Consider the following 27,275-nt stretch of genomic DNA (forward strand, 5'->3'; position numbering starts at 1 on the left):
TCTTTTTACTCCCTCCCCAACTGCTCTCTTCTTTTTGGTAATTTTTCTAGATATTTACTTGTCTATGCATTTACATACATATGTTCAGTTTTGACCTTACCTTCTCCATTCCTTCTTAATGTGAATGTATTTTTCTGCAACTTTTTTTTTCTTTCTTAACTTGGATATCTTTTTTTTAGTACATTTTTAACTACTTCATTCTTTTTAGGTAATACCAGAGGAAGCAGTTTATATAAAGCAATATTCTTAATATTTCTTTACAAGATGAGAGAAGATATCAGTCCATTTAATAATTACAGACTATTATGAAAAAGAACCAATTAGAGATCTTGGAAATGATAATTTAAAAATCCAACAACTCAGTTAGATGGGTTGGATAACAGGTTGAAGGAAGCCGTAGAGGAAATTACCCAGCTGGAGGATTTAGCTAGGAAATTCTTCCTGGATGCAACATAAAAAGACAAAGAAATGTGAAAAAGTTTAGAGTTTGGTAGTGATTTATATGAATGACTTAACACTATGAAATGTCACAGAGGGGACACATACGAGGATTATTTTCTGTAATGCAGTAGGGCCAGGTCAGATTAGTGATTTTTAAGAAGCTAATGGGAGGTGAGAAGATGGGGACAGAATTGGGGGTCCTCACAAGGACTCAGCATATGGTTATACTCACAGCCAAGTTTATTACAGCAATGTACTAAGGATATACAGTTAAGTGATAAGGGAAGAAGATAACTACAGTCTGGTGGATTCTGTATGCAGGCTTTCTTATGCTCTCTTCTTCCCATCAGGGGTTGTGCAGAGCTCACTATCTCAGCAGTAATGAAGATGTAGTAACATGTGTAATGTTACTTCCTAGGAAAGCTCATTTGAGTCTTAGTGGCCAAGGTTTTACTGAAGCCTGGTCATGTAGGCATGCTCTGCATAGTGTGTACTGAAATTTCCAGAATCCCAGAAGGAATGCATTTGTTCAGCGTAGCGGTATTGTTTGTATGACTAGTCTAGGCATGGTGAATCACCTTTATCAGTTGACTAAGGGCACTCTGAGAATCTTGTTCCCAGATGCCAGTCGGGGACCAACCTTGTAAATAGTCCTGCTGTGTTAACTTTTTTCTGCATACTCGTACTGACTAGTCATTCAAGTAGTTTAGTTATGATCAAAAAGGGAGAGTAAGAGTGATTGCTTGATGCAGATATAGTCAGAAAAGTCTTTTTAGTATGGAATGAGCTCTAGAATATTTATTACTTGTAGGTAAGTGGTTAGTAGAATCAGTGACCTTGAAAATAAAGGTTGGGGAATAAATGATAGAGTGACATCTGAGGAAGTGAAAGGGAATGGAGTTCAAAAGCAGATGGAGAAATGGGTCTTCAATAAGTGGAGGGAAAATCTCATCCCTAGCACTGAGATTGAGGTTTTTTCCCTCAGTGAATTTCAGCTGCATATGTGTGGGAGTACAGAAGACTAATGGTAGGTTGATACAAGGTTGGGTATACTTAGTGTGGGTCTAATGGAAGGATAAAAGATTGAGGAGTACTGGGGATATTAGGCAAAAATAATTGAAGTAATCAGCTGAAGAGTCTTTGAATAGGAAGTAAGGTCAGGATGGGGGCTGTTAGCCTGTGAAAAGAGAAGTGATAGGATTGTTAGTCTTGGTAAAATTGGTAAGTGAGCATAGTTAGGGTCAAAGAGTTAAGCTGTTTAATGAAAGAGGCCGGAGAGTGACGTGTTGGAGTTAGAGTGTACTCAGTCAGTGTGAGTTGAATTGATGAATCAAAAGGTGGAGCAGCATGGAATAATGACCACATAGCCATGGAGCAGGTTGTTGAAGTTAAGCAAAGGTGATGGTCATTGAAAATACAATTACTGAACTATGAAGGCTAAGTTGTTTGATGTGTCCATTTACATCATGGATGTTGATGTTACTAGTGTAACAATAGAAGTTAGCACAGTGAGAAATATTTTTGATCAATGTGGGGAAATGAGTGGAGGTGAGTACATGAAGAATAGTGTTTTACTACTTTATATTCTCTACTTGCAAGTAATAGAAATTAGCTCAAACTAGCTTAAATAATAAGAGGAAATTGTTGTGAGCATATGAGTAGGACTCAAACCCAGTAATATAGTCAGATATCAGGAAGGGACTGGAGCCTGGACCTGGAAAACTATTTAGAACCTAGTTTCTGCTCTTTGTTCTTATTTTTTCATCTTTGCTTTTCTCCCCTATTTCTGTCTTTCTCCTTTTGTGTCATTTATCTCACTGGCTTTGTCTTTTAAGAGTGGCTCTTTGTTATTCCTTGTTTACCTGGGAGCTTACAGTTATCCTATATCTTCTGAATTTAGATGTTGTAATTTTAGCCACATGCAGAGACTCTCTGAATCCTAATTCGAGGTTACCAGAAGAGAGAATCTGGTTGGTTCAGATTGAGTTAGTGGTTTGCTTATGCTCCCATCAACTTTGGTTCGAGTGGGATGCTATCTTGTAATGTTTTATAACATGGCTATTAGGGTCCTGTCTTCACAGCTCTTTAAGAGAGCTGTTGTGCCGCTAGCTGTAGTGGATGTCTCCTGTACCACAGTTGAGTGGTATAGCTGAATGGAGTTAGTGTAAATGGAAATGAAAGAGGAAATTTTGAGAGTCCAGGAGAGCAAGTGAAGATATAGGAGAATGGTTTATACTACCCCCCTCATGGGACTTGGGCAGTGGGCCAATGAGTAGCTTTTCCTTATGAGAGAAGTGGTCTCCTTGGTGAAGAGTTAGTTCTTAGTTAAGACATAAGGGGATAGGGTATTCATGAAAAAGGTTGAGGTAATGAAAAAGAGATCCCAGGGAGGGTGCCTGGGTGGCTCAGTGGGTTGGGCCGCTGCCTTCGGCTCGAGTCATGATCTCGGGGTCCTGGGATTGAGTCCCGCATCGGGCTCTCTGCTCAGCGGGGAGCCTGCTTCCTCCTCTCTCTCTCTCTGCCTGCCTCTCTGCCTACTTGTGATCTCTCTCTGTCAAATAAATAAATAAAGTTAAAAAAAAAAAAAAAAGAGAGATCCCAGGATTTATATTGAAACTGTTTGGGAAGGTTATTGGTGATAAGATGAACCAGAGAGAGAGGGCTCCAAAGCAGTGAGGATAGGACCATCAAAGAGGAAAGATGAGGGGTGCCTGGATGGCTCAGTGGGTTAAAGCCTCTGCCTTCAGCTCAGGTCATGATCCCAGGGTTCTGGGATCGAGCCCCACATTGGGCTCTCTGCTTAGCAGGGAGCCTGCTTCCCCCTCCCTCTCTCTCTCCCTGCCTCTCTGCCTACTTGTGATCTCTGTCTGTCAAAAAAGAAAAAAAAAAAGAGGAAAGCTGATTGGAGACTTGATTTTGGATGATGTCAACAGTATGGTTGACAGGCATGAGAAGTATAGATAAAAGTAATTGGCAAATTAATGGTTGGAAAACTTTCATTTTCCTGTTATTTCCATCTGAGTTGAAGGTAGTTAGCAGAGGCAGTCCAAGCGTGACTAATTTTTATAGCTCCATCTCAAAGCAGTGAACTTATTTTGGCTTGAGACTTTATTTTTGTTAGCATTCCCCTTTCTTGACTATGGTTTGAAGTGATGGACTCTTGTAGTGAATTCTGATAGTTCCACTTTTTAATAGTTGCACTGTACTTGGCCCTCACATTTCCTGACACCTTTGTTCATCTTTTGAGCACATGCTATTAATGATTTGGAGGAGTGTGACTAACAGTTATGTTGCTTGCTCATTTGAATCAATGTCTGGGATCATGTCTTTGAAAAAACCTATTAGTGCATTTTCTTCATTACTAAAATATCCTTGTTACACATAACATACATACTTGCTCACTCATTCTCTACCACACACACCTTTTATGTGCACACCCGCCCCATCTTCTCTAATGTTTTTTTCAGTTTTCCTCTAACTAATCACTGAGTCCTTTTGTCCTTTTTTGTGGTAGCCGTATGAATTTCCATTTTAAGCCTGGCAGACTCTGTTAATGAAATATACCTGTTTCATCTTAAGCATATGTTATCTTCTTTTCACTTTTGAAATTTCTTTATTCCCACAAACTGAAATGGTAGTTCGTTAAAAAGTGAAAGTAAATGTCAAAGACTGAGTCTCAATTATAGTATGTTTGAAAATAGTTCCAGACTTAAGACATTGCTGTTTAGATTTAGTGATACTTTTAGAAATTACCATGTAATTTTGAATAATATAAAATACTTTTGTCAGAAGAAACCTGTAATGACAGTGAACAGCAAATTAAGTTGAAAAGTTACTAAGCAGATGGGATCCCTGGGTGGCTCAGTGGGTTAAGCATCTGCCTTCGGCTCAGGTCATGATCCCAGGGTCCTGGAATTGCATCCCACACTGGGCTCTTTGCTCAGTGGGGAACCTGCTTCTCCCTCTGCCTGCTGCTCCCCCTGTGTGTGCATGTGTTCTTTCTTTCTCTGAGATAGATGAATAAAATCTTAAAAAAAGTTACTAAATAGTATTTGTGTAAAAAGTGCATAATTCTTAGTGTTTTTTAAGGACTTATTCCTACCGTTTTTTACTTAATAATAATGATTGCAGAAGAAAGTAGGGGAAGATAAAGTAAAAAAGAAATGGATGCATTATAGGAAAGATCAAGGAAGAAGAAGTATAAATGGATGAGAGGCATTTGCTAAGTGATTAAGGTTATAAGCACGCTTAATAGCTAAATATGTACTTAGGCTGAATATTCTGTTAAATTAAAAAAATTTAGTTTGTTCAGCTGCATAGAATTATTAAAATATTTCTGTAGTAATACTGTGGAAGAGTGCTTGGTGAATGTTGATCATATTCCAGTGTTTTAGTCCTTTTCATTACTTGTTAAAAAAAGAAGTAGTATTTATGTTTTAGGAATAATTTATGCTAGTTGCCCTTTCTTTTCAGAAATTATCATTGATTTCTTAACCTCCCTCAGGAATTACATGCTCATGAGTAAACCTTCCTGTAAAACTTAAAAAATCTTATGCTATTAATACCTTCAGAATAAAGATGTTGAAAATTGAACTCTCTGAATGCTTTTTCTTTTTAATTAGAATATACAGGATATAAATTTATAAGGATATTGCCGTTATCTGAGTACCTCAGGTATTAAATATACAAAAATATTTTGTGAACCTGGTTCTTTTTCTCTTTCTGTAGTTACTATATTTAATGGTTGCATGGTTCTAAAGCAGAAATTTGAGTGATTGGTAAAAAGAGGTGATGGCGTAATGCAAATGGTACTCCTTTATCTTTTGGCTCATAAAGTCTTTAACGTATGCTTATTTAAGGAGAACAGAGTTGACGACATATAATTATAAAAAGTGATTCAGAATTAGGGGCAAAAAGTAGAACTAGTGTCTGCTGGATTGACTCAGGACTCTTCTAGATTTGACAGGGACGCATGTGGACGAAATACCATGTTCTTTTTTTTCATTCCTAAGTGGCTCGAGTTGCCAAATCTGAGCCAGAAGGTTGATCATTGCAGCTTGTAGACCATATTTTTTATTCCTTAATTACGTTAACAGCTAGAGTTGTTTTATGGATTTTTGAGTCTGATGCCAGGCCTTTTATGGGTCTGAAAGTAATTGTAGCATGAATCTAGACTGTATTTTTAGTCTTTAAAATTTCCAGGAGTGTTCTGTATTTATTTGATATATAAATTCTCCATCTGCTTCACTTCTCTGTGATATCTTAAAAATATGCTTGCTATGAAATACAATAAAACACTTTATGTAGTTCTGAGTTGAAAAATTTAGATTAAAAATTCAGTGATGAGTAATAGTGTTTGTTACTTCTAATGACTGTAGTTTAGCCATTTTGTCTACTGTTACATTCTGATTCTAGTTTACATAGGTATGTATTGTGGGTGTTGATCCCTTTAAAATCTATACTGCATCCATGGTACAGCTCCTCTCTCTGTCCCTAGTTAGAATCATTAGTGAATGGTATATTGTAGACCTGGGTTTAGATTCTGTTTTTACCTCCTGAATAAATTGCATATAGTCTCATTTACTTATTTGTAAAAAAAAAAAATCTGCTTTTCAGAGCTGTTATAAGGATTTGAGAAAATGTTTGTAGAATGTAGAATGTCAGAGCCTCTGCCTAGCTCTGAGTAAATGGTAGTAGGTAAGTTATTATTGCTTTTATTAATAAGTAGTAACCATGGAGTGCTTTGGCAATATGATACAGACATTAGGCTATATATGTACATTGTAAAACCTGTGATGGATTAAGGAAAGCAAATGTGCAGTTAATCCCAGGGGGATTTTATAGAACTTTCTGGAGCAGACCATTTTTGTTTCATATATTTGCAGACTTGTGAAAATAAACAAATCTATTTCTCAGTCTGGTCTTTGTGAACAGATTCTGAACACTAACAAGATATTTTTCTCTTCCTTTTATCTTAAGGGTGCTATTTTCCTGGAAGGTGTAACTGTTAAAGGTGTGACTCAAGTAACAACTCAACCAAAGTTAGGAGAGGTACAGCAGAAGTGTCATCAATTCTGTGGCTGGGAAGGGTAATAAACATTTTCAAGTTTTAAATAAAACTTGTGTTGTGCAACATTTAACATTAATGCAAACGTTGACTTAGCTTCTTTGTTCTTTGAAGTTTGAATATTTACCTAGAGTGCTTAAAAAGATATCAAGCAAGAGTTTATCAGATTTTTCTCATGATCAGCAATTGAGTTAAAATTAGACTACTAGAAAAAACAAAAACAAAAACAAAAAACAAAAAAAGTTAGATTACTAGACAGTTGAGTCAAGATTAAATGACTCAAACATGTCTTCCTAACTGAATACAAAGTTATTTTTGTCACTATCTAGTATTTGTTTTGTGTGTTTAATTCTGTTGCTGATTAATGATTGAGTTGCCTGTATCATTTTACTAAGGGAGAAGAAGTGAGACTTGAAGACTAGAATGTACCTCACGTTCTAGTTTTTCTGTAGTTCAGTTTTCTGAGACCTAGGGGAATCAGCTTTAATTATGTTTTACCCCCTACCATGACTTGAAAATATTTATCAGACATTTCATGGGAGGGGATTCTGGAGAGTTCACGGCTCTGCTCTAATCTTTTGCTCTCAAGTCTTGGTCTTTGGTTGTTTCTGTTGGTCATAGCCATCTGTGGCAGAAAATTGTAGCACAGCTAGAACATGATGAAACAGGATCGATAATTCTTAAAAATTCCTAATATAAAGAACTTTTTCACTGGTATATACAGATCAGTTAGCTAGAAATAATTTTAACTAAAAGATTAAAATGATGATGAAGTAATATTGATTTTAATGTTGTGCTAAGCCCTTGCCAGTGTACTTTAATCTTGACCTATATTTTTCCTGTTTTGTCACTTCTGGGCATCTTTTAAGCAGAATTTTGCCAACCTTTTAGAGTTTTGCCAAGTTGGTGGAGTCATGCTGGAGGAATATGGGGTCTAGAATAATGTAAGATAATAAAGGCAAGAAAGATTTAAACTTCTTCCTGAAGTAGAAGATTTGTAAACATACCTACTTTACTATGAGATCATGAATTAAATATTTAAAAAGCCCAGTGGTTATGGTATTTAGTGGTGATTAGAATCTTGTTAACTTGAGTCTGAAATGTCTAGAAGATAATAGATAATATTTCGTTAGCATTCTTGGGAATGTTGATGTTCCAGTTGACATTAATCTCATGATAGGGAGAATGTTGTGATAAATGTATGACTAATGTGAGATTGGTTTGAGATGTATTGCTTTGTATGGATGCCAGCTATAATAGTAATAAAATGTTCTTCTTTAAGGTCTGGATTCCCTGGAGCACAGCCTGTTTCCATGGACAAGCAAAATATTAAACTTTTGGAGCAGAAGCCATATAAAGTAAGCTGGAAAGCAGATGGTACTCGGTAAGTTAGACTTCTAAATAAAGTTATACAAATAACTCTAATGCTTGAAGAATACCGCTTTGTTGTTAGACAAGGTTTGTACTCTTGGGAGTGTGAATTTTTGACTTGAACAGCAAATTAATCATGTTTCAAATATCATCATTTTAATTTTCCAAGTATTCTTAGTTATGTAATTTAGTTTCTCTCATTCTGCTAAATTTTTGGTTTCAGAGGGTTTTTTTTTCTTTTGTTTTTTAGAAGATTTTATTTGTATTTTTAAATTTTTATTTATTTATTTTTTAAGATTTTATTTATTTGTCAGAGAAAGAGGAGCAAGAGTGAGCACAGGCAGACAGAATGGCAGGCAGAGGCAGAGGGAGAAGCAGGCTCCATGCCAAGCAAGGAGCCCGATGTGGGACTCGATCCCAGGATGCTGGGATCATGACCTGAGCTGAAGGCAGCTGCTTAACCAATTGAGCCACCCAGGCGTCCCTAGAAGATTTTATTTTTCAATAATCTCTGCAGCCAGTGTGGGCTCCAGCTTACAACCCTGAGATCAAGAGTTGCATGCTCCACCCACTGAGCAGCTGGGCGCCCCCCAGAGTTCTGTTAGTTTGACTTAGTCTATACCAAATTGAAGTTTGAAAGTGTTTTCTCTTGATAATATTGTGCTTTTTGGTATGTCTGGTGCCCATCACCTTATGTTCAGTGGTTGTTGAGCACTTCTGAAACTAACAGATGTGTTGTCAGTTTATAATCTAAAAATTACCAAGTCTCCTTGATATCTTATTCCTTAGAATATTTTGTTCTATATTTTGCTCCTTTGAATAGTTTTTCTCTTAATCTTTGCTAGTACTTTTTGTAATTTTATGCCCTCTTAAGGGTGTTTTATTCTTACAACAAAGCTTAGCATCAGGTTTCATATTCCTATACTTTTAAATTTTATTAGTATAAATTTTATGCTTCATCAACATTTAACTTTTCTTTCTCTTTTGTAAACATATATATATTTTTTAAAGATTTTATTTATTTATTCGACAGAGAGAGATCACAAGTAGGCAGAGAGGAAGGCAGAGAGAGAGGAGGGAGCAGGCTCCCCGCTGAGCAGAGAGCCCGATGCGGGACTCAATCCCAGGACCCCGAGATCATGACCCGAGCCGAAGGCAGCGGCCCAACCCACTGAGCCACCCAGGCGCCCTGTAAACATATTTTTATAGCTTTGTCATATGTATTTTTTTATTTGGCAAATGTTCTAATAGTTGAAGTAATTATTTTAACAGATGTTAATATTAGCTTTTTCCTATTAATTTTTTCATAATGAAAATGTTTCAGAGACTTAAGATAGCATTTATATAGTTAGCTTTTTCCCCAGCTTTATTGAGATACAATTATAATATTATGAGATTCCATTATAACATTATTGAGAATTTATTGAAGATAAATTTATTGAGATTCCATTATAACAGTATGGAAGTTTAAGGTTATAATGTGTTGATTTGAACATATAAACATATTGTAAGATGATTACTGTTAGCTAACACCACGATCACTTCACATAATGACCATTTCTTTTTTGTGGTGAGAATATTTAAGGTATGTTATCTTAGCAACTTTCAGGTATATAGTACAGTATTACTTATTATAATCACTATGATGTACACTAGATCCCTGGAACTTATTGTCTTGTAATTAGAAGTTTATATCCTTTGACCAGTTTCTCCCCATTTCTTCTACCTTCTCAGCCCCTGGTGTGATTACCAGTGTAGTCTTTGTTTCTATCATTTTTTAAATTTTTTTAAGATTCCATGTGTAAGTGATCTATAGTATTTGTTTTCCTCTGACTGACTTATTTCACTTAGCATAATGTCCTCAGGGTCCATCTATGTTGTAAATGGCAGAAATCCTTCTTTCTCATGGTTGAGTACAATTCCATTGTTTATTTATATAGTACATCTTCTTTCTTCATCTGTGTTGATGGTCATTTAGGTTGTTTCCGTATCTTGGCTATTAGGAATAATGCTGCAATAAAAATGAGTATGCAGATATTTTTTTGAGATGCTGTTTTCACATTTGGTTTTTAAGTGTTATTTTGAAGATAATATAGTTGCACTTAATTTTTGTGAGTCGTTTTTTGAAGTCAAAATGGCAATTACACCTTTCATATCATGTTATCTTCTGCATTTTGCTTGGGGTGTCCTTAAAAGATACATATGAAGATATGGAGTGGGGCAGATAGAACTTAATTTTAATATTAGGTGAATATAATGATACTATTTCAACATGATATGCTTTTTAGTAGTTACATTTTGTTTTTTTTTAATAGGGAATATATCGAACTATTTTCTTTCATTTGTCGATCTTTGTTGGAAATCGTCTTTCCTTTCAACTCAGCATTTTCTAGCTTTTTTGGGGGGGGGATTTGTAGATAACACAGGTTTGTGAAACAAAGTTTAGAAAATAACGTAAACGAAAAGAAGAAGATAAAATTAAAGAGTGATTTTATCACCTAGAAGTAACCATTACCATCATTGAGGTCTTGATTTTATTCTTTTGGTTAGAAAGCAATTTTATTGGGGTGCCTGAGCTCCAACATGTTGGCTCAGTCAGTAGATAGCATCTGACTCTTGATTTCAGCTCAGTCTTGACCTTAGGGTTGTGAGTTCAAGCCCTGCATTGTGTTCCACACTAGGCGTGGAATCTACTTTAAAAAAAAAAAAAGCAGTTATATTAATGCTTCATATAGCGAATGCAAATAGTTGAACAATAAGTATATTTTATATATGCTTATTTTTTCATACTATTTTGAATTTAAAAATGAACTAGTCTAAAAATTAATATTAATACTTGATAAAATTTTAAGCCATATAAAGACATAAAATAATAAAGTTTGCCTTGTGTGTTCTAGGAATATTCATTCAAAAGGATGAATCTCTAGGATGGATACAGTTAAAGATTCAGATAGAGACAGTTTGGATAATGTGTCCCTTCTATGCCCTCCTCCCTATGAATGTATATTTTTGAAGGATAAATAAAAATTAACTTGTTGCTTATTTTCAGAATGTTAAAATTATATTTAATTTTTTCGATTAGAATAAGTTTATAATCTATTAAATTGGTAGTAAGGATTAGCAGAAGTTAAATTGTTGATATATGTGTGTGTGTATATGTTTGTGTGTTTTTTTTTTTTTTTTAAGTAGGCTTCGTGCCCAGTGTGGAGTCCAGTGCAGGGCTTGAACTCATGACCCTGAGATCAAGACCTGAACTGAGATTGAGATTTGAACACTTAACTGACTGAGCCACCTAGGCACCTTGATATATAGTAGCTGTGTAACAATGTCTTAAGGTTTATTAATAGATATTTAATATTATAGCAGTGTCTAAAGTTTATTACCTACCTCTGAGTGGAGAAGCAGTGAAAAAGGTGAGGAGCAAATATGCGCATCTCCAGACTTGATACTATAAATGGCCTGGGGATTTGGGAGTGAGACATAGTTTTAATCTGATGAGTTTCATATTCTGGATATTTTTTACCTTCTACCTCATTTTCTCCATGATATCCAGCCTGTGATCATGGCAAACCTTGGGCAAAATAACAGTCTGTAAAATTTGTCATTTGTAGTCTCCCATCCTATCTTTGTTTATTTTCCCTTTTCTGAGCCTTTGTATACCCCTTGCCCCATATCTTCTCAATACTGTCAGACCTCTAAATGATTAGCTACATGATTTGAGCTAAAATGTTTCGACCGATAATGGAAATACCTCTTTTCTCATGGAACTGTGCTCCACCAAAACAAAAGGAGACCCTTTTAGTATTCATTTGATACCTACTCTCTCTTAGGATACTTTATTCTGTGAGGAAAAACATTTATGTGAAATATTTTTCTGGACTAGTGCCAGATCTTTCTTTTGCATGGTAGGAGTGAAGGCCAATAGCGCGGGAGAGGGACTAACTGTGATCTATAGGGTGAAAAGAGCCCCAGGGAGCTGTAGAATGATCTAGGAGCCCATGGAGTTAGAGTAACAGATTAAAAGCCATGAACACTTGATTTATCACTTTATTTACTTTATTTAATTTATCGATTTATTTATTTATATTTTATTTTCTAAAAAATTGTTTTATTTTTAATTAACATATAATGGACTACTGGTTTCAGAGGTACAGTCTGTGATTCATCAGTCTTATATAATATCCAGTGCTCAGTATGTCACATGCCCTCCTTAATCTATTTTATTTATTTTTAAAAGATTATATTTATCTTTTAGAGCGAGAACATGTGCTGGGGATGAGAGTGGGTGGAGAGAAGGGACAGAGGGAGAAGCATACTCCCCACTGAGCTGTTACCTTGGTGGGGCTTGATCCCAGGATGCTGGGACCATGACCTGAGATGAAGGCAGACACTTAACCTACTGAGCAGCCCAGGCACCCCTATTATTTTTATTTTTTTAATAGTCTGCACACCCAGCTTGGGGCTTGAACTCAGGATCATGAGATTAAGAGTCATATGCCCAGGGCGCTTCGGTGGTGCAGTTGGTTGTGTCCTACTCTTGGTTTTGGCTGAGGTTGTTATCTCAGTGTCCTGAGATCAAGCCCCTCTTCTGGCTCTATGCTTGGAATTCTCTCTCTCTCTCCATTTACTCCTCCCACTTATGCTCTCTGTCTCTCTCTCAAATTAATAAATATGTCTTAAAAAAGAAAAAGTCTAATGCTTACCAACTGAGCCCCCCAGATGCCCTACTTCTTATTTAAAGCCATGTTGTGATGGAGTGTGGGACTCTTTTAATTATCCTTATTCCATAGTTTATTGGCTCTTTATAATTAGGAGGAGTATTTAGATAAAAGGATTTCTGAAATTGAATGTAATATGAGACCTGGATAGAGTTAGCAATAAAAGGTATTGCCTAGGAATTTTGATTAGCCTGGCCAAGGCCTGGGGGCAACAGTGACAGTTTTGCAGATTCTAAAACATTGTAGAAGAGTGTCTATTTCCTAATTGTAAAGCCAAATTTTATAGATAGAAATACAGAGTTTCTTAAAAATAAAACAGTAAGAGATTATATTAGTTATATAGGTGAATTGATTAAACACTAAGCCACTATAGTCTCAGATACAGGTGAAATCATTTTGTTTAATTGAAGATTTAATAGTTGTATGTCTTACGTTTCAGTAAAATCAACTTTTAGAAATGAGATATCTCTTGTCACAGGACACTATTTTTGTCATATCACTTTATCAGAAGTAACTTCTTTTTTTCTAATTATTTTGCTTTTGTATCTCCTGCTATATTGTAAGCTTCACAAGATCAGGGAGCAAGTCTGTCTTTTGTACCTTTATTATCAGTGGTAATCAGCAAGTCCGTATACTGGTAGATATTGAATGATTTGAGTGAATGAATAGTATTGGCAGTGTTTTATGCTCTTGAGAGATCTGTAGCTTCTGTTGATTGAAATTTTCTTTTTGCACTTTTTCTCTAAAGATATTTCATGATATTTTGGTTCATTGAATGGATTGAGAAGGGAAGAAAGTTGTATTAGAAAAACTGTACTGAGAAGTAGAAAGAGCACAGAGATAGACTTGAAGACTTAGTTTTATCCTTTACTGCTTGAATAAGGTGCATAGTTGGTAGTAATATATGCCACCTTTTTTTTTGAAGAGTTTTTTTGTTTTTAAAGATTATTTATTTATTTATTTGACAGAGAGATAGAGTGCACAGCTAGGCAGAGCATCAGGCAGAGGAAGAGGGAGAAGCAGGCTCCCCTCTGAGCAGGAAGCTCCATGCGGGCTTGATCCCAGGACCCTGAGATCATGACCTGAGCCCAAGGTAGAGGCTTAACCGACTGAGCCACCTAGGCATCCCCCCCTTTATTTTTACTTATTTATTTTTAATTAACATATAATTGATTACTGGTTTCAGAGAGAAAGAGAGAGGGAGACAATGTGCGAGCAGGGGGAAGAGAGAATCTCAAGCATGCTCCCTGCTGAGCATGGACCCTGATGTGGGGCTCAGTCCCAGGACCATGAGATCATGACCCGAGCCGAAACTGAGTCGGATGCTTAACTGAGCCACCTAGGTGCCCCATGCCATCTTTTATTAAATAACTCTGTGTGTTTTCTACTTCAAAGGGTTTATTTGAAGACTGGAATGAGAAAATATGTATAGAAATGGTTTTTAAATTGTGGAATACTCTAAATGAAATGTACTGTTAGTTATCTAATATTGAACATCTTAGTGGCCCATGTAGGTCGAGGAGCAAATAAATATATGGGTTCCTCTTTCTTCCTTCCTTCCTTCCTTTCTTCCTTTATTTCTTTCTCTCTCTCTCTTTCTTTTTTTAAATGACTTTATTTATTTATTTGTCAGGAGAGAGAGAGAAAGTAAGCACAAGCAGGGGGAACAGTAAACAGAGGGAGAAGAAGGCTCCCTGCCAAGTGAGGAGCCCGATGAGGACTCCCAGGAGTCCAGGATCATGATCTGAACTGAAGGCAGATGCTTAACTGACTGCCTGGGTTCCTCTTATTTCATGTTTACAAGCAATATGTATGATAGTCTTTTCTAGCATGGGGTACCTGCTTGTGTGTCTCTTTAATTTAAAAATCTATTTGTAGTATATATTAGGTATTTTTCCTGTTTTCACTGTATTTTGTACTTTGTTTATAATCCTTAAAAAGACTAAGTTTAATTCTGGATTATTTGCACAAATAGTATCACATGAAATATATGTGTGTGCGCACACACAAAAATATATGCCTTAGCACACATGAGTCATCTACTTTCTTTCTTGTTAGGTAGTTCTGTTAGGTTTGTCTAGAGCAGGGGCTGGAATCTCCTTGTAGTCCAGATCTGGCCCATGGCTTGTTTTTTTAGGAGTCATGAGCTAAGAATGTCATTTATATATGTAAAATGTTTTACTGTGGTCTAATATATATAATGTAAAATTCACCTATTCTTTTTTTGTCTTCTAGTAGAAATGCCTTTGGATTTTTATAATCTATTTATTCATTAAATTATAATTGACACACAATATTGTATTTCAGGTTTATAACAGGGTATTTGGTATTTTAAAAAGTCAGTATTTTAACATTTTTAAATGTATAGTTAAGTAGCATTTAAGTATGATCACTTTGCTGTGTAATCTGTTTTTATACTTTTAAGGAATGGTTAAAAAAGAACATGTGACAGATTATATGTGGTTTGTAAAGCTTAAAATATTTATTATCAGGCTTTTTACTGAAGAAGTTTACTGACTCTTGGTCTAGGCCTCTGCTTTCCATTATGCACGTGAGCATAATGAGCAGCAGAGACATGGCTCGTCTGAACGGAGATGTTCTGAGAGTGTAAAATACATACTAGAATTCACAGAATTCACAAATAGTAGAATGTATAATATATCAATATTTTCTAATATTGATTCCATGTTAATGTTTTGAAGTAAATAGCACATCTTAAAAATTAATTTTACCGGGACGACTGGGTGGCTCAGTTGGTTAAGCAGCTGCCTTCGGCTCGGGTCATGATCCCTGCGTCCTGGGATCGGGTCCCACATCCGGCTTCTGGCTTGGCAGGGAGCCTGCTTCTCCCTCTGCCTCTGCCTGCCACTCTGTCTGCCTGTGCTCAGCCTCTTTCCTCTCTCTCTGACAAATAAATAAATAAAATCTTTTAAAAAAAATAATTTTACCTATTTCTTTTTTACTGCTCAAAAATTTGCAACTACCTACAGGATTCATGTTATAGTTCTGTTCTGCTGGATAGTGGACTAGCCAGAGAAGGACATTATTTTCTTGTCAAGTTAAAATGAGATTAGACTGAGGAGGGGCAAGAAGCATGCTAGCTTGATCTGTCATGTCATGAAAAAGTCAACTCTGGAAGGGGAAATGGGCACTTGAATAGTAGAGGAAATTTTAACTGATGAATCTGTAAATGAAGGGAGCATCTCAAGCCTCTTGTAAGTCAGACAAAGGCATATTTAAGTTTTTTATGTGCTGCTTTGGGTTGCTACAAATCTACATGGTATTCTGAAGAGCTTTGAAAATCAAAGCTCTTTGAAAATCATAGATCTCTGCCCCATGTAGTCTAAAATATACATTTATTTTTAAAACTAAAATTGATAATTACAATGGAATTGTAAGAAAGAGATTTAACTGAAAGGAAAAGACTTTTTTTTGCTGAAAGAGCAAAGAAAGGTAGTTTTTATTATTAAAGAGGTAGTGGGGCACCTGTGTGGCTCAGTGGGTTAAGTGTCTGCCTTCGGCTCAGGTCATGATCTCAGAGCCCCGCATTGGGCTCTCTGCTCAGCAGGGAGTCTGCTTTTCCCTCTCCCTCTGCCCCTTCCCTGCTTGTGCTCTTTCTGTCATTCTCTCTGTCTCTCAAATAAATAAATAAAATCTTAAAAAAAAAAAGTAGTGATTAAAAAAAAAAAGATTTTATTTATTTATTTATTCTCCTATTTGAAGGAGAATGAATGAGAGAGAGCATGAGAGAGGAGAAGGTCAGAGGGAGAAGCAGACTCCCCAAGGAGCTGGGAGCCCTATGCGGGACTCAATCCTGGAAGTCTGGGATCATGACCTGAGCCGAAGGCAGTTGCTCAACCAACTGAGCCACCCAGGTGCCCAGAAGTAGTGATTTTTGTGATCAGAAAGATCACAAAAATGTGTTCACTTTACCCTTACAGTTTCCTTGGTTTGAAATGTTGGACAGAATTTCTTAACCTTTTTAAATTTTTTTATTTTTGTTTTTTTTTCTAAGCCTTTTTGAAATCTTGTTTCCCCACCTGAATGATGAAATTAATAATAATTATCCCATAAGCTTATTTTGAGTATTAAGTGAAATAATGTATATAAAGTATCTACTGTGGTGCTACTATGGTGTTTAGTAATAGTTAATTCATTTTTAGTTGACTAGATAAACCTCTCATTTTCAGACCTGTGTGCATTTGCAAAGGGTCTATACAGCATTAGCAAAATCACAGGGTAAGTTTAACTGGCTATAAGATTGCTCATGGTGTGTTTGCTTTATAGTTGATGCAAGAAAAAAATCAGGGCTCTTGCATATGTACGTGTGTAAATAATTAAGAGAAAGAGAGAGGGAATGTGTTAGGTTGGAATCCAGGAGTTATAATGACAATAAGTAACCTTGTTCTAGAATTAGGATTTTTTAATATTACTAAAATATTACTAATTACTATTAATAATTAATATTATTAATATTACTAAGCCTCAGTCTCTTTATCTGTAACATGCGAATAATGACCTAAAATTTAGGGATCCATTTAAAAACCTATGCTTTGCCATCCTATTAGTAACTTAGAAAAATCAAATTCTTAAAGCGTAGAGTTGTTGATTGTGTAAGGACACTAAATTGTTTTTTTTCAAGGTGAACATACCAGATATTATGGACCGAGTGTGCTTAAGTCTTAATGCATTGAAGTTTATAGTAAATAGTGAATTTCAAGGCAAAAAGAAGCAGCAGTATTTCACTGTTTTAATTTTTTTTTTTTTAAGATTTTATTTATTTATTTGACACAGAGAGACAGCCAGAGAGGGAATACAAGCAGGGGGAGAGGGACACTTAATGACTGAGCCACCCAGGTGCCCTTCACTGTTTCAATTTTTAGATTCCTTTTCTCCATTTGTTTCTTTTTCTTGTGGTAAATAATAAAGGAAATAATTTCTTGCTGCATCTTGTTTGAGAGGAGTGCATTATTTTTCCCTGAGGAGGTATGACTAAACTTCCTTTAGTTTCTTATGATACCTTCTTCCCTTCAGCCTCCTACATATATATTCTCTGTGGTTTGGAGGGAAGTGGAGACCTGTGCCAGGAGCACACTGCTGAGATACTGCCTTTCTGCTCTACTAACATGTTTCTCTTATTTTGACCTCGACCCTTTTATTCTAGTAGTTTTGTCAGAATTACAAATAGGGTCTTTTTTTATTGAATGAGTTAAATGCATCAGGATTTAAAGTTTATGCTTCCAATACATTGTGTGGATTTTTTTTTTTTTAAAGATTTATTTATTTATTTGAGAGGGAGAACTTGCACGCCTACAAGTATGGGGGAGAGGGAGAAGCAGGCTCCCCGCTGAGCAGGGAGCCTGTCCTTGGGCTCAATCCCAGGATCCTGAGATCATGACCTGAGCTGAAGTCAGACGCTTAATTAACTGAGGCAACCCCGGCACCCACGTTGTGTGAGTTTTAAGAGAAGTGGGAATACAAAGGCAGTTAGACACCTGTCAGGCCTTCCTAAGAATCATTTTGAGGAAAATACTGAAATTTCATGATGTACATGTGATTAGTGGAAATAAGAGCATGAGTAATTTGTGATTAATAGAAAACCATGACATTAAAATTGATAGAATATGATATATGACTAGTAAAATATGAATGTACATGTATTTTGGAGCTATTTAAGGTTTAATGATAATGTGTGTTCTTCTGATTTTAAAAATTTATTTATTTAAATTCAGTGAACATACAGTGATTCATCAGTTGCAAATAACACCCAGTGCTCATTATATCACACGCCCTCCATAATGCCCATCATCCAATTATCCCATTCCCTCACCCATCTCTCCTCCAGCAACTCTCAGTTTGTTTCCTATAGTTAAGAGGCTTTTGTGGTTTGTCTCCCTCTCTGATTTTATCTTCTTTTATCTTTCCCTCCCTTCCCCTATGATCTTCTGTTTTGTTTCTTAAATTCCACATATGATTGAAATCATAGGATAATTGTCTTTTCTCTGGTTGACTTCTTTAGCTTAGGATAATACCCTCTAGTTCCATCCAAGACATTGCAAATGGTAAAATTTCATTTTTTGAGGCTGAGTAATATACCATTGTGTATTTATACCACATCTTCTTTATCCATTCCTTTGTCTATGGATAACTGATTTTTTCTTGATGAATGTATTATATAAATTTAAATAATAATACAGAATAACAGGTCTGAATCTTCTATAGCTAAAAAGTAATATTTAAGTCTTAGAGGTTCAGTGACATATTTGGAAATTAGAACCAACGTTAATACTTAAAGTTAGGTGAAAAATGAGGCAAAATGAGAGTTTTGGAAGTTACAGTGAAACTGAGCTTAGCAGCTCTAAATAATAAGATACAGCATCATGTGGTTAACAGTATATTGCTTTTGAGGAAGACAGGTGATATTTATAGTTTGGTCCTCAAAATTTGTAACTCCATGCCTTCCGTAAATTAAGCAAATGTTGAGCCTTCGTTTTCTCATGTTAAATGAAAATAATATTCTTGTGGTTGTAAGTATGTAGTGAAATGTTGATATACAGTGCCTTCTAGAATAACCCTGATGTACAGTAGATGCTAATATATATTTTAAAGTAATTATTGATATGTCATTTTGTTCATTGTTTTCTGGTTGTTTTGTAGTTCTCTTTTTTCCTTTTTTCCCCCTCATATTCTCCTTATGGTTGATGACTTTCTATCTTTTTATTTTTTGTTATCTACTAAAGGTTTTGGGTTTGTGGTTACCGTGCAATTCATATATGGCATCCTAAGTATATAGCAGTCCATATTAAGTTCATGGTCACTTAAATTTGATCACATTCTAAGAGAACTTCTTTTTCTTGTAAGGTCTGTTCAGTGGTGGATGATTTAATTCTTGTTTGTCTGGGAAAGTCACTCTCCTTCATTCTGAAGGATAACCTTGCTGTGTAGAGTATTCTTGGTTGTAGGATTTTTTCCTTTAGGTCTTTAAATCATGCCACTCTGTTCTGACCTGGAAAGTGTCTGCTGAAAACTCAGCTGATAACCTTATGGTGTTTCCCTTGTACATAACTTTTGCTTCCCTATTGCTGCTTTTAAAATGATTTCTTTAACCTTTGACATTTTAATTATTGTATGTCCTCATGTGGACCTCCTTGGGTTCATCTTGTTTGGAACTCTTTGTGCTTCCTCAACCTAGATGCACGTTTCCTTCCCCGGGTTAGGGAAGTTTTTAACCATTATTTATTCAAATAAGTTTTCTGCCCCCTTTTCTCTCTTTCCTACTTCTGCACCCCTATAGTGTGAGCTAATATATTTTTTAATGATACCTGTGTTAACAAGTAATTTTTTTTTTTTTAAGATTTTATCTATTTATTTGACAGAGATCACAAGTAGGCAGAGAGGCAGGCAGAGAGAGGAAGGGAAGCAGGCTTCCTGCTGAGCAGAGAGCCCAATGGTGGGCTCGATCCCAGGGTGCTGGGATCGTGATCTGAGCCAAACGCAGAGGCTTTAACCCATTGCACCACGCAGGCGCCCTAAATAATTCTTGATATACTTGGGCATAACCCACTTTTTTGGGGAGGGGTGTGTGTGTGCATGCACATGTATGTATGTTGTCAAGAAATCAAAACATTGGAAGGAAAGAAAGCTTTTACTTTGTAAAAGGCCGTATTGCATAATTGCTGAGATAAGAGAGTGTGGAGCCATACTGCCCAGGTTCAAATTCTGGCCCATCATGTTACTACCTTTGTCATCTCAGTTTCCATATTTATAAAATGGTGGTAATACTAGAAGCATTTCTTGGACTTTGTGATAATTAATTGAGTTAATTAATATGTGCAAGGTAGTTCCTTTTTTTTTTTTTAAGATCTTATTTATTTATTTGACAGAGATCACAAGTAGGCAGAGAGGGGGGGGGGAAGCAGGCTCCCCGCTGAGCAGAGAGCCCGATGCAGGGCTCAATCCCAAGACCCAGAGATCATGACCTGAGCCGAAGGCAGAGGCTTAACCCACCGAGCCACCCAGGCACCCCTGTAGAAGGTAGTTTCTAATTGTGCCTGGCATTTGCCTTTGCTGTTGTTATTTTTTTTTTTTCTTATAGAAAGGAAGCTATTTAGCCCAAAGTTTTAAATATGTAGAAGTTTCTTACTATGTTTCTGAGCTATGTCTGTAACCTAGTACAGTATTTGTATTTTTCTTGGAGGTTTGTGTTGAGATTCTTACATTTATTTTCCACTTTTTTTTTCTTTGATGATTTTATTTATTTATTTGAAACAGAAATACAGAGAGAGTGAGAGCAGGCACATGAGAGAGACATGGATAGGAGTACAGGTAGTAGGGGTGGGCAGAGGGAGAGGGAGAAGCAGATTCCCCACTGAGCAGGGAGCTTGATACCAACCTTGGTTCCGGGACCCTGAGACTGTGACCTGAACCAAAGGCAGACACTTAACCCACTGAGCCACCCAGGCTTCCTTCCAAATTTTTTTTTTTTTTTTTTAAGATTTTATTTGTTTATTGACAGATGGAGATCACAAATAGGCAAAGAAGCAGGCAGAGAGAGAGGAGGAAGCAGATTCCCTGCCGAGCAGAGAGCCTGATTCGGGGCTCGATCTCAGGACCCTGGGATCATGACCTGAGCCGAAGGCAGAGGCTTTTTAACCCACTGAGCCATCCAGGCACCTCTCCAAATTGTTTTTTAAACTTCGATATGTAACATTCAAATGAAAGCTTATTAAAACATGTACCTTTTTTCAAATTTATGTTTAAAATTATGTTTAATACTTATTAAGTATTAGTGTCCAACTAATACTTAAATTGTAAAAACACTTTAGATATTTAAAATTGAAAGTTTTTTTTTTAAAAGATTTTATTTAATTATTTGACAGAGAGAGAGAGAGATCACAAGTAGGCAGACACAGGCAAAGAGAGAGAGAGAGAAGCAGGCTCCCTGCTGAGCAGAGAGCCCAATGAGGGGCTTGATCCCTGGATCCTGAGATCATGACCTGAGCTAAAGGCAGAGGCTTTAACCCACTGAGCCACCCAGGTGCCCTGCAGGATTTTTTCTTATTTTTTTTTTTTTCTAGAAGTTTTATACATTGGGCTGTGATACATTTTCAGTTAATTTTTGTGTATGTGTTAGGTAGGGGTCATGTTAATTTTTTTCCCAATGAAAATCAGTTGTTCCAGTATCATTTATTAGAAACAACTATCATTTTTCCATTTAATTGTCTTGGCACATGTGTTGGAAATCAATTAACCAGATATCTGTTGTATTTCTTGTTTTATTGACATGTGTGTCTATCATTACCGTTAATGTCTTGACTTCTTTAGGACATAAGCTTGGAAATCAGGTAGTATAAGCCTTCCAGCTTCGTTGTTTTTTAGAAGTTGTTTTGGCTGTTCTCGATTGTCTGCATGTCTCTAAATGTGAGAATCCACCTTTTAGTTTCTCTGAAAAAACCTGCTAGCATTTTGATATGATTTGCATCTAATCTACATGTAACAGTACTGAGTATTCCAACCCATTAATCTGGTATATCCCTTCATTTATTTAAGTTCTCTTTAGTTTCTCTCAGCAGTGTTGTGTAGTTTTCACTGTAGAGATCAGGCATGTCTTTTTAAAAATTTTTAAAAAGAGCCTATGTTTTGGTATTGTAGTTAACTACTTATTTGCATGTGGCCCTGAAAGGAGGCCATGTAATAAACTTGGAAATTGTTGCTTTGAAATTAAAATGGAAACACCTAATACCTACTGAAGTCAAAAGGAGGTTCCTTGCTTTGAATTCAGACATACCATCTCCTGGCAAATAGCTTCACGCACTATTGTGAGGACACTAATCATTTGTGTATGTTGATACTGTACTAGCAATCTTGATGAACCCTCTTGTTAACTAACTCACTACATTTTCTAATAGTGTGACTATAGATTTCTTGAATTTACTGTGTAAGTAATATTTGAAAGTATTTTTCTATTCCATTCAGTCTTATAATCAGTACTTTGCGTGTGTGTGTGTGTGTGTTATGGTATTAGATTTGTAGACAGTGTAGAATTATATGGTATTGGGTAAATCTTGTCATGTTTCTATGAAGTTATGAAATGATCCCTGGACCCTGAGATCATGACGTGAGCCAAAGGCAGAAGCTTTAACCCAGTGAGCCACCCAGGTGCCCTGCAGGATTTTTTCTTAATTTTTTTTTTTCTAAAAGTTTTATACATTGGACTGTGATACATTTTGAGTTAATTTTTGTGTATGTGTTAGGTAGGGGTCATGATAATTTTTTTCCCAATGAAAATCAGTTCCAGTATCAGTTCTCAGATTTAGTGTTAAGTGTGATGTTTGCCATAGGTTTTAAAACCATACAGCTTTATTTAGTTAAGAAAATTACTAGTCCTGGTTTGCTAAGAATTTTTATTATCAAATTTTATTGTATGCATTTTTAGTGTTTATTGAGATAAGTCATATGAGTTTTTACCTTTAACCTGTTAATTTACTGAGTATAATTGGATTCAATTTGATGGTTTTTTGCATATATGTTTGTGAGATTGGTCTGTATTTTTTTGGACTTGCTCTGTGTGGTTTTGATAGGAAGATTGTATAATCTTTTAAGATGAATTGGAGATCTTTTTGTTATAGATCTAGAATTCTGTGTAAATCAGGGAAAATGTGTTATAAAGTTGTAAAAGGATTAAATGAGGTAATTAATTTTAAGCAATCAGTAGTATACTATTTAGCATAAGTGATTAGATGAAAGAAGACAGTACTTAATGATATAGCATAAACAAAGTGTAATATATCCAGGGAATTTAGAACTTGACCCATGGGAGAATTCCAGGGGTAGAATCTAGAAAAGTAATCTCATACTAGAGCAGAAGAGGGGAAAGTTGAGTGTAAATTCATTATCTGCAGAAGTATTATCAGGGTATTACAGATGTAATTGGAATTGAACTGTTGTGAAATTGTGAAACATTGCCTTTTCATAGATTCTGAAGAATATTCTGGGAAAAGATAATTAGAACTTTAATAATAGAATTTCTCTGTGTATTTAATTAGCAGAATTTGTAACAGTAAAAAGAAATGATTTGTCTTCAAAATTCATTCATTCAAAACTAATTCCAACATCCATTTGAAAATGAAGATTTAGAATTATGTAAAAATTGTAGAATTGATCTCAGATTGTCTTTTATCCCCCCCCCCCACAATTTTACTTTAATTCTTCCTTTTTAATCTGGAGATTAAATAGTGTAAATTTAATTTCAGCTGTTTCTGAATCATTATCAAGGTAAAACCAAATTATCTTTTTTAACTACTGTTGTCAAGAAGGTAGCAAAGTAAAAGATAATAACTTAGGCTGCATTGACAATAGGAAAATGTAAGGTTATGAGAATAATTTGTAACAGAAAAGCAAAAGCCTTTATTATTATTATTTTTCTTTATTTTTTATATTATTTTTTACAAACCCATGTGTTGAGGGCTGACTTTCTTTTTTTTTTTAAAGATTTTATTTATTTATTTGACAGAGAGAAATCGCAAGTAGATGGAGAGGCAGGCAGAGAGAGAAAGAGGGAAGCAGGCTCCCTGCTGAGCAGAGAGCCCCATGCTGGCCTGGATCCCAGGACCTTGAGATCATGACCTGAGCGGAAGGCAGCGGCTTAACCCACTGAGCCACCCAGGCGCCCGAGGGCTGACTTTCAATAGATCGCAGCAAAGGAGCTGCTCTGGGGCTACCTATGAAACCCCGACCCAGAAGCAGGTCCTCTATGAATGGTTTACCACCAGATTCCCCAGGAAGGTGCTTTGTGTGACCAGTGAAGGGGCCACCCCCTTTCAGGCCTTGCCCAGTTTCCTGGGACAAGGGGCTCTCCACACATGACCCCAGGGATGCGTGTTGGGGCACACCACACCATGCAGGACACTTGGGGCCCACCGGCTGGGATGGTGGGGGACCGGGTATCCAAGGCCAACCGTGGCTACAAGGTGCTGCCATTTAGTTCCGCCTTGGTGAGATTCTGATTTAGAGATGTTTAGTCATAATCCCACAGATGGTAGCTTCACCCCATAAAAACAAAAGCCTTATTCTGAATTGATAATCATAATGAAAGCAAGCTCCATTAGGGCTGGGGTTTTTGTCTTTTTTAAAAAAAAAATACGAATGACTTATTTTTTCTGTCATTTAAAGAGATTCCATTCCTTTCCTTTTCCTTCCTTCCTTCTTCCGCCCCTCCCTCCCTTTCCCGAATGTGGAACTTGAACTCATGACCCTGAGATCAAGGGTCACATGCCCTCCTGACTGACTGAGCCAACCACGAGCCCCGGGATTTGTGTCTTTTGAACTGTTGTGTCTGCAGTGCCTAGAATAGTGTGTAGCACGTGATAGGCACTCAGTAAATATTTATCGAATGAAGTGGTCAATGAAAAGCTGCTGATGTCTTCATATGAAAGATACAGGGACACCGTGGTTATGAAATTTTTAACATTTAAAAAAATGCAACTACATGTCACATTCAATTTCCAAACAAAAATATAAACCATTTAGCAAAAGAAAAAAGTGTTTTTCAAGGAAAATGATATGCTAGGACAGAATTTAAAGCTAGATAGATTTAAGAAAGAAATAACTACTTTTGTTTGGTTTTATGTAATATGGGGATGATTTGTCCCTACAGAGTTGTTATAGAAGGATTAAATGAAGTAATTTAAAGCACTTTGCATTCAACAGTGGGTTGAGAAAAGATAGCAATATATGTGTATATTTACCTCCTGACTTACATGGAATACACATACAAATATACAAGCATACCCTGCTTTAAGAAAAATTGAATTTATAAGGTAAATATGGGACTTGGATGACAAGGGGAGTTATTACAGGAATTAAAAAAAAGCCACTTAGGCATTTATGGAAATGGAATTTATAGTCAGTTTTTTATAACACATCTATTTAAGTAAGCGAGATGCATTTACATAATGCTTCTTGGCGGAAATTGTAGACAGATTCATTCTTTCTGAACCCTGGTCTGGGAATCCCCTTTTTTCATCCATTCAGAAATTCCACTGAAAGCTTGTACCTCCAGGGCTCTGTCAGGTGCCAAATGGATCAGGAGAGCTTAAGATAGAATTACCAGCTTTAAGTTTAATCTAATCCAAGGTTCAGCAAATGTTTTTTAAGGGCCAGATAGTAAATATTTTTAGTTTCGTGGACCATGTTGTCTCTGTCTCAACTGTTTCTGCTTTGCCATCATAGCACAAAAGCACTATATTCTGGTGTTCTTACATAAGCAAATGAATATAGCTGTGTTCCAATAAAACATTATTTACAAAAGCAGGTAACAGGCCACAGTGGGCCTTTGGATCAAAGTTTGACAATCAATGATCGAATACATTCTCCTTAAAAGACTACCTTATATCTTAAGTGTGCCTTCCTTTCTTTTTAATAAAGTATAAAGGTGAGGAAAATGTAAGTTTAATATAAAACTATTTTTGTTTTAAAATTTGCTTCTGTAAATTATAAGAGTTGAAATAAGTTTTTCTTCTGTTTATAGTAAGTCATTGGTAAGCCCCTGGTACTTCGCCAAGATGTTTTATGTAAGTAATTAATGAAATGTATAAATTTGAAAGGAAAATTAAGCCTTTTTTCCCCCCATAAAAATCACATCTCATGTCTTTGTTATAATAGAGAACTCCATGTATGGTCATGCTACCTATGTCCCAATAATGTTCTTAGTGACTTACAGAAATGGCTTTTGTATGGTTAAACTAATTATAATGATATGTTCAGGTAGCTTCTGTATTTGCTGCTATAATGATTCTTATTCGGAACAGTGTAATTACCCCAGGTAGTTGGTAGCTTGCTTGGATCCCTTGATATGTATCTCATTAATGATGTTTGTAGCAGATGTTTATTCTAATGACTGGAGCTGAATGTTCAGACAGGAACAGGAGGATAAGGTAATGAGACTCTAGACAAGAAAAGTCGTACATGCTGAGAAGAATATTAAAGAGGTTTCAGATGTCTCTGGAATAATTTTCAGTGAACCTCAAACAAAACCAAAATATGTTTTATGCTATTTAGGAACAGAATGAGTAAGTCAAATTATGATCAATTAAGTTATGTGTATACTACTTTAATTTGGATTTGTTCACTTAGCTATTTTTCAGTTCCACTTGAGGGAAGAGATTAGAGCAAATACAAATTTCTCTTTAGTTCTGTTTTTCTTTTGACTGCCAAGCAAATTGTTCTTTATATAGCATAAGAACTTTGAATATTGGAACTAATAAGAATTTATCATTTATTTACTAATAAGTATTAATTGTAGCCATACATTATATTTAATATTTAGAGACTTATTAATATATAAAGTTATACCTGGAAAGGATTTAAAATTTTAGAACTGTTTGAGAGAAACTTAGATTTTTATGTAAGTGTCTAAGGGGCCAGAATCCAGAAAATAAGATATTTGCTTCAATTGTACAAGTAGATAGTGGCAAAATCAGCAATACAGCTCTGGTCTTCTGTAGCTTTTTTCTTTATTCTATATTCTAGTATTTGGGCTTTTAAAATTTGGTTTATGGTTGCCTTTTCTTATTATGCAGATGACTAATCTTGGGGCTTGCTAAATGTTTAGCATCATACTTCTGGTGGTAAGCAGAAACCCTTAGGATGTAGCGCAGATTACATCACTTAGAGACTCC

The 27,275-nt window shown here is 35.9% G+C and overlaps 1 protein-coding gene across 1 annotated transcript in view; it reads left to right on the forward strand.

The window, feature by feature from the left end:
* The window catches only part of RNGTT (RNA guanylyltransferase and 5'-phosphatase), a 340,835-nt gene that overhangs the window by 34,090 nt on the left and 279,470 nt on the right, over positions 1 to 27,275 (forward strand). The window contains exons 7-8 of the mRNA XM_004766922.3: positions 6,421 to 6,530; positions 7,791 to 7,892. Of these exons, the coding sequence (XP_004766979.1) occupies positions 6,421 to 6,530; positions 7,791 to 7,892 (212 nt within the window). The remainder of the gene's footprint in view (positions 1 to 6,420; positions 6,531 to 7,790; positions 7,893 to 27,275) is intronic.

Source organism: Mustela putorius, unplaced genomic scaffold (genome assembly GCF_011764305.1).
Source record: "Mustela putorius furo isolate JIRA1106 unplaced genomic scaffold, ASM1176430v1.1 tig00000166_pilon_pilon_pilon, whole genome shotgun sequence".
Classification (NCBI taxonomy): domain Eukaryota; kingdom Metazoa; phylum Chordata; class Mammalia; order Carnivora; family Mustelidae; genus Mustela; species Mustela putorius.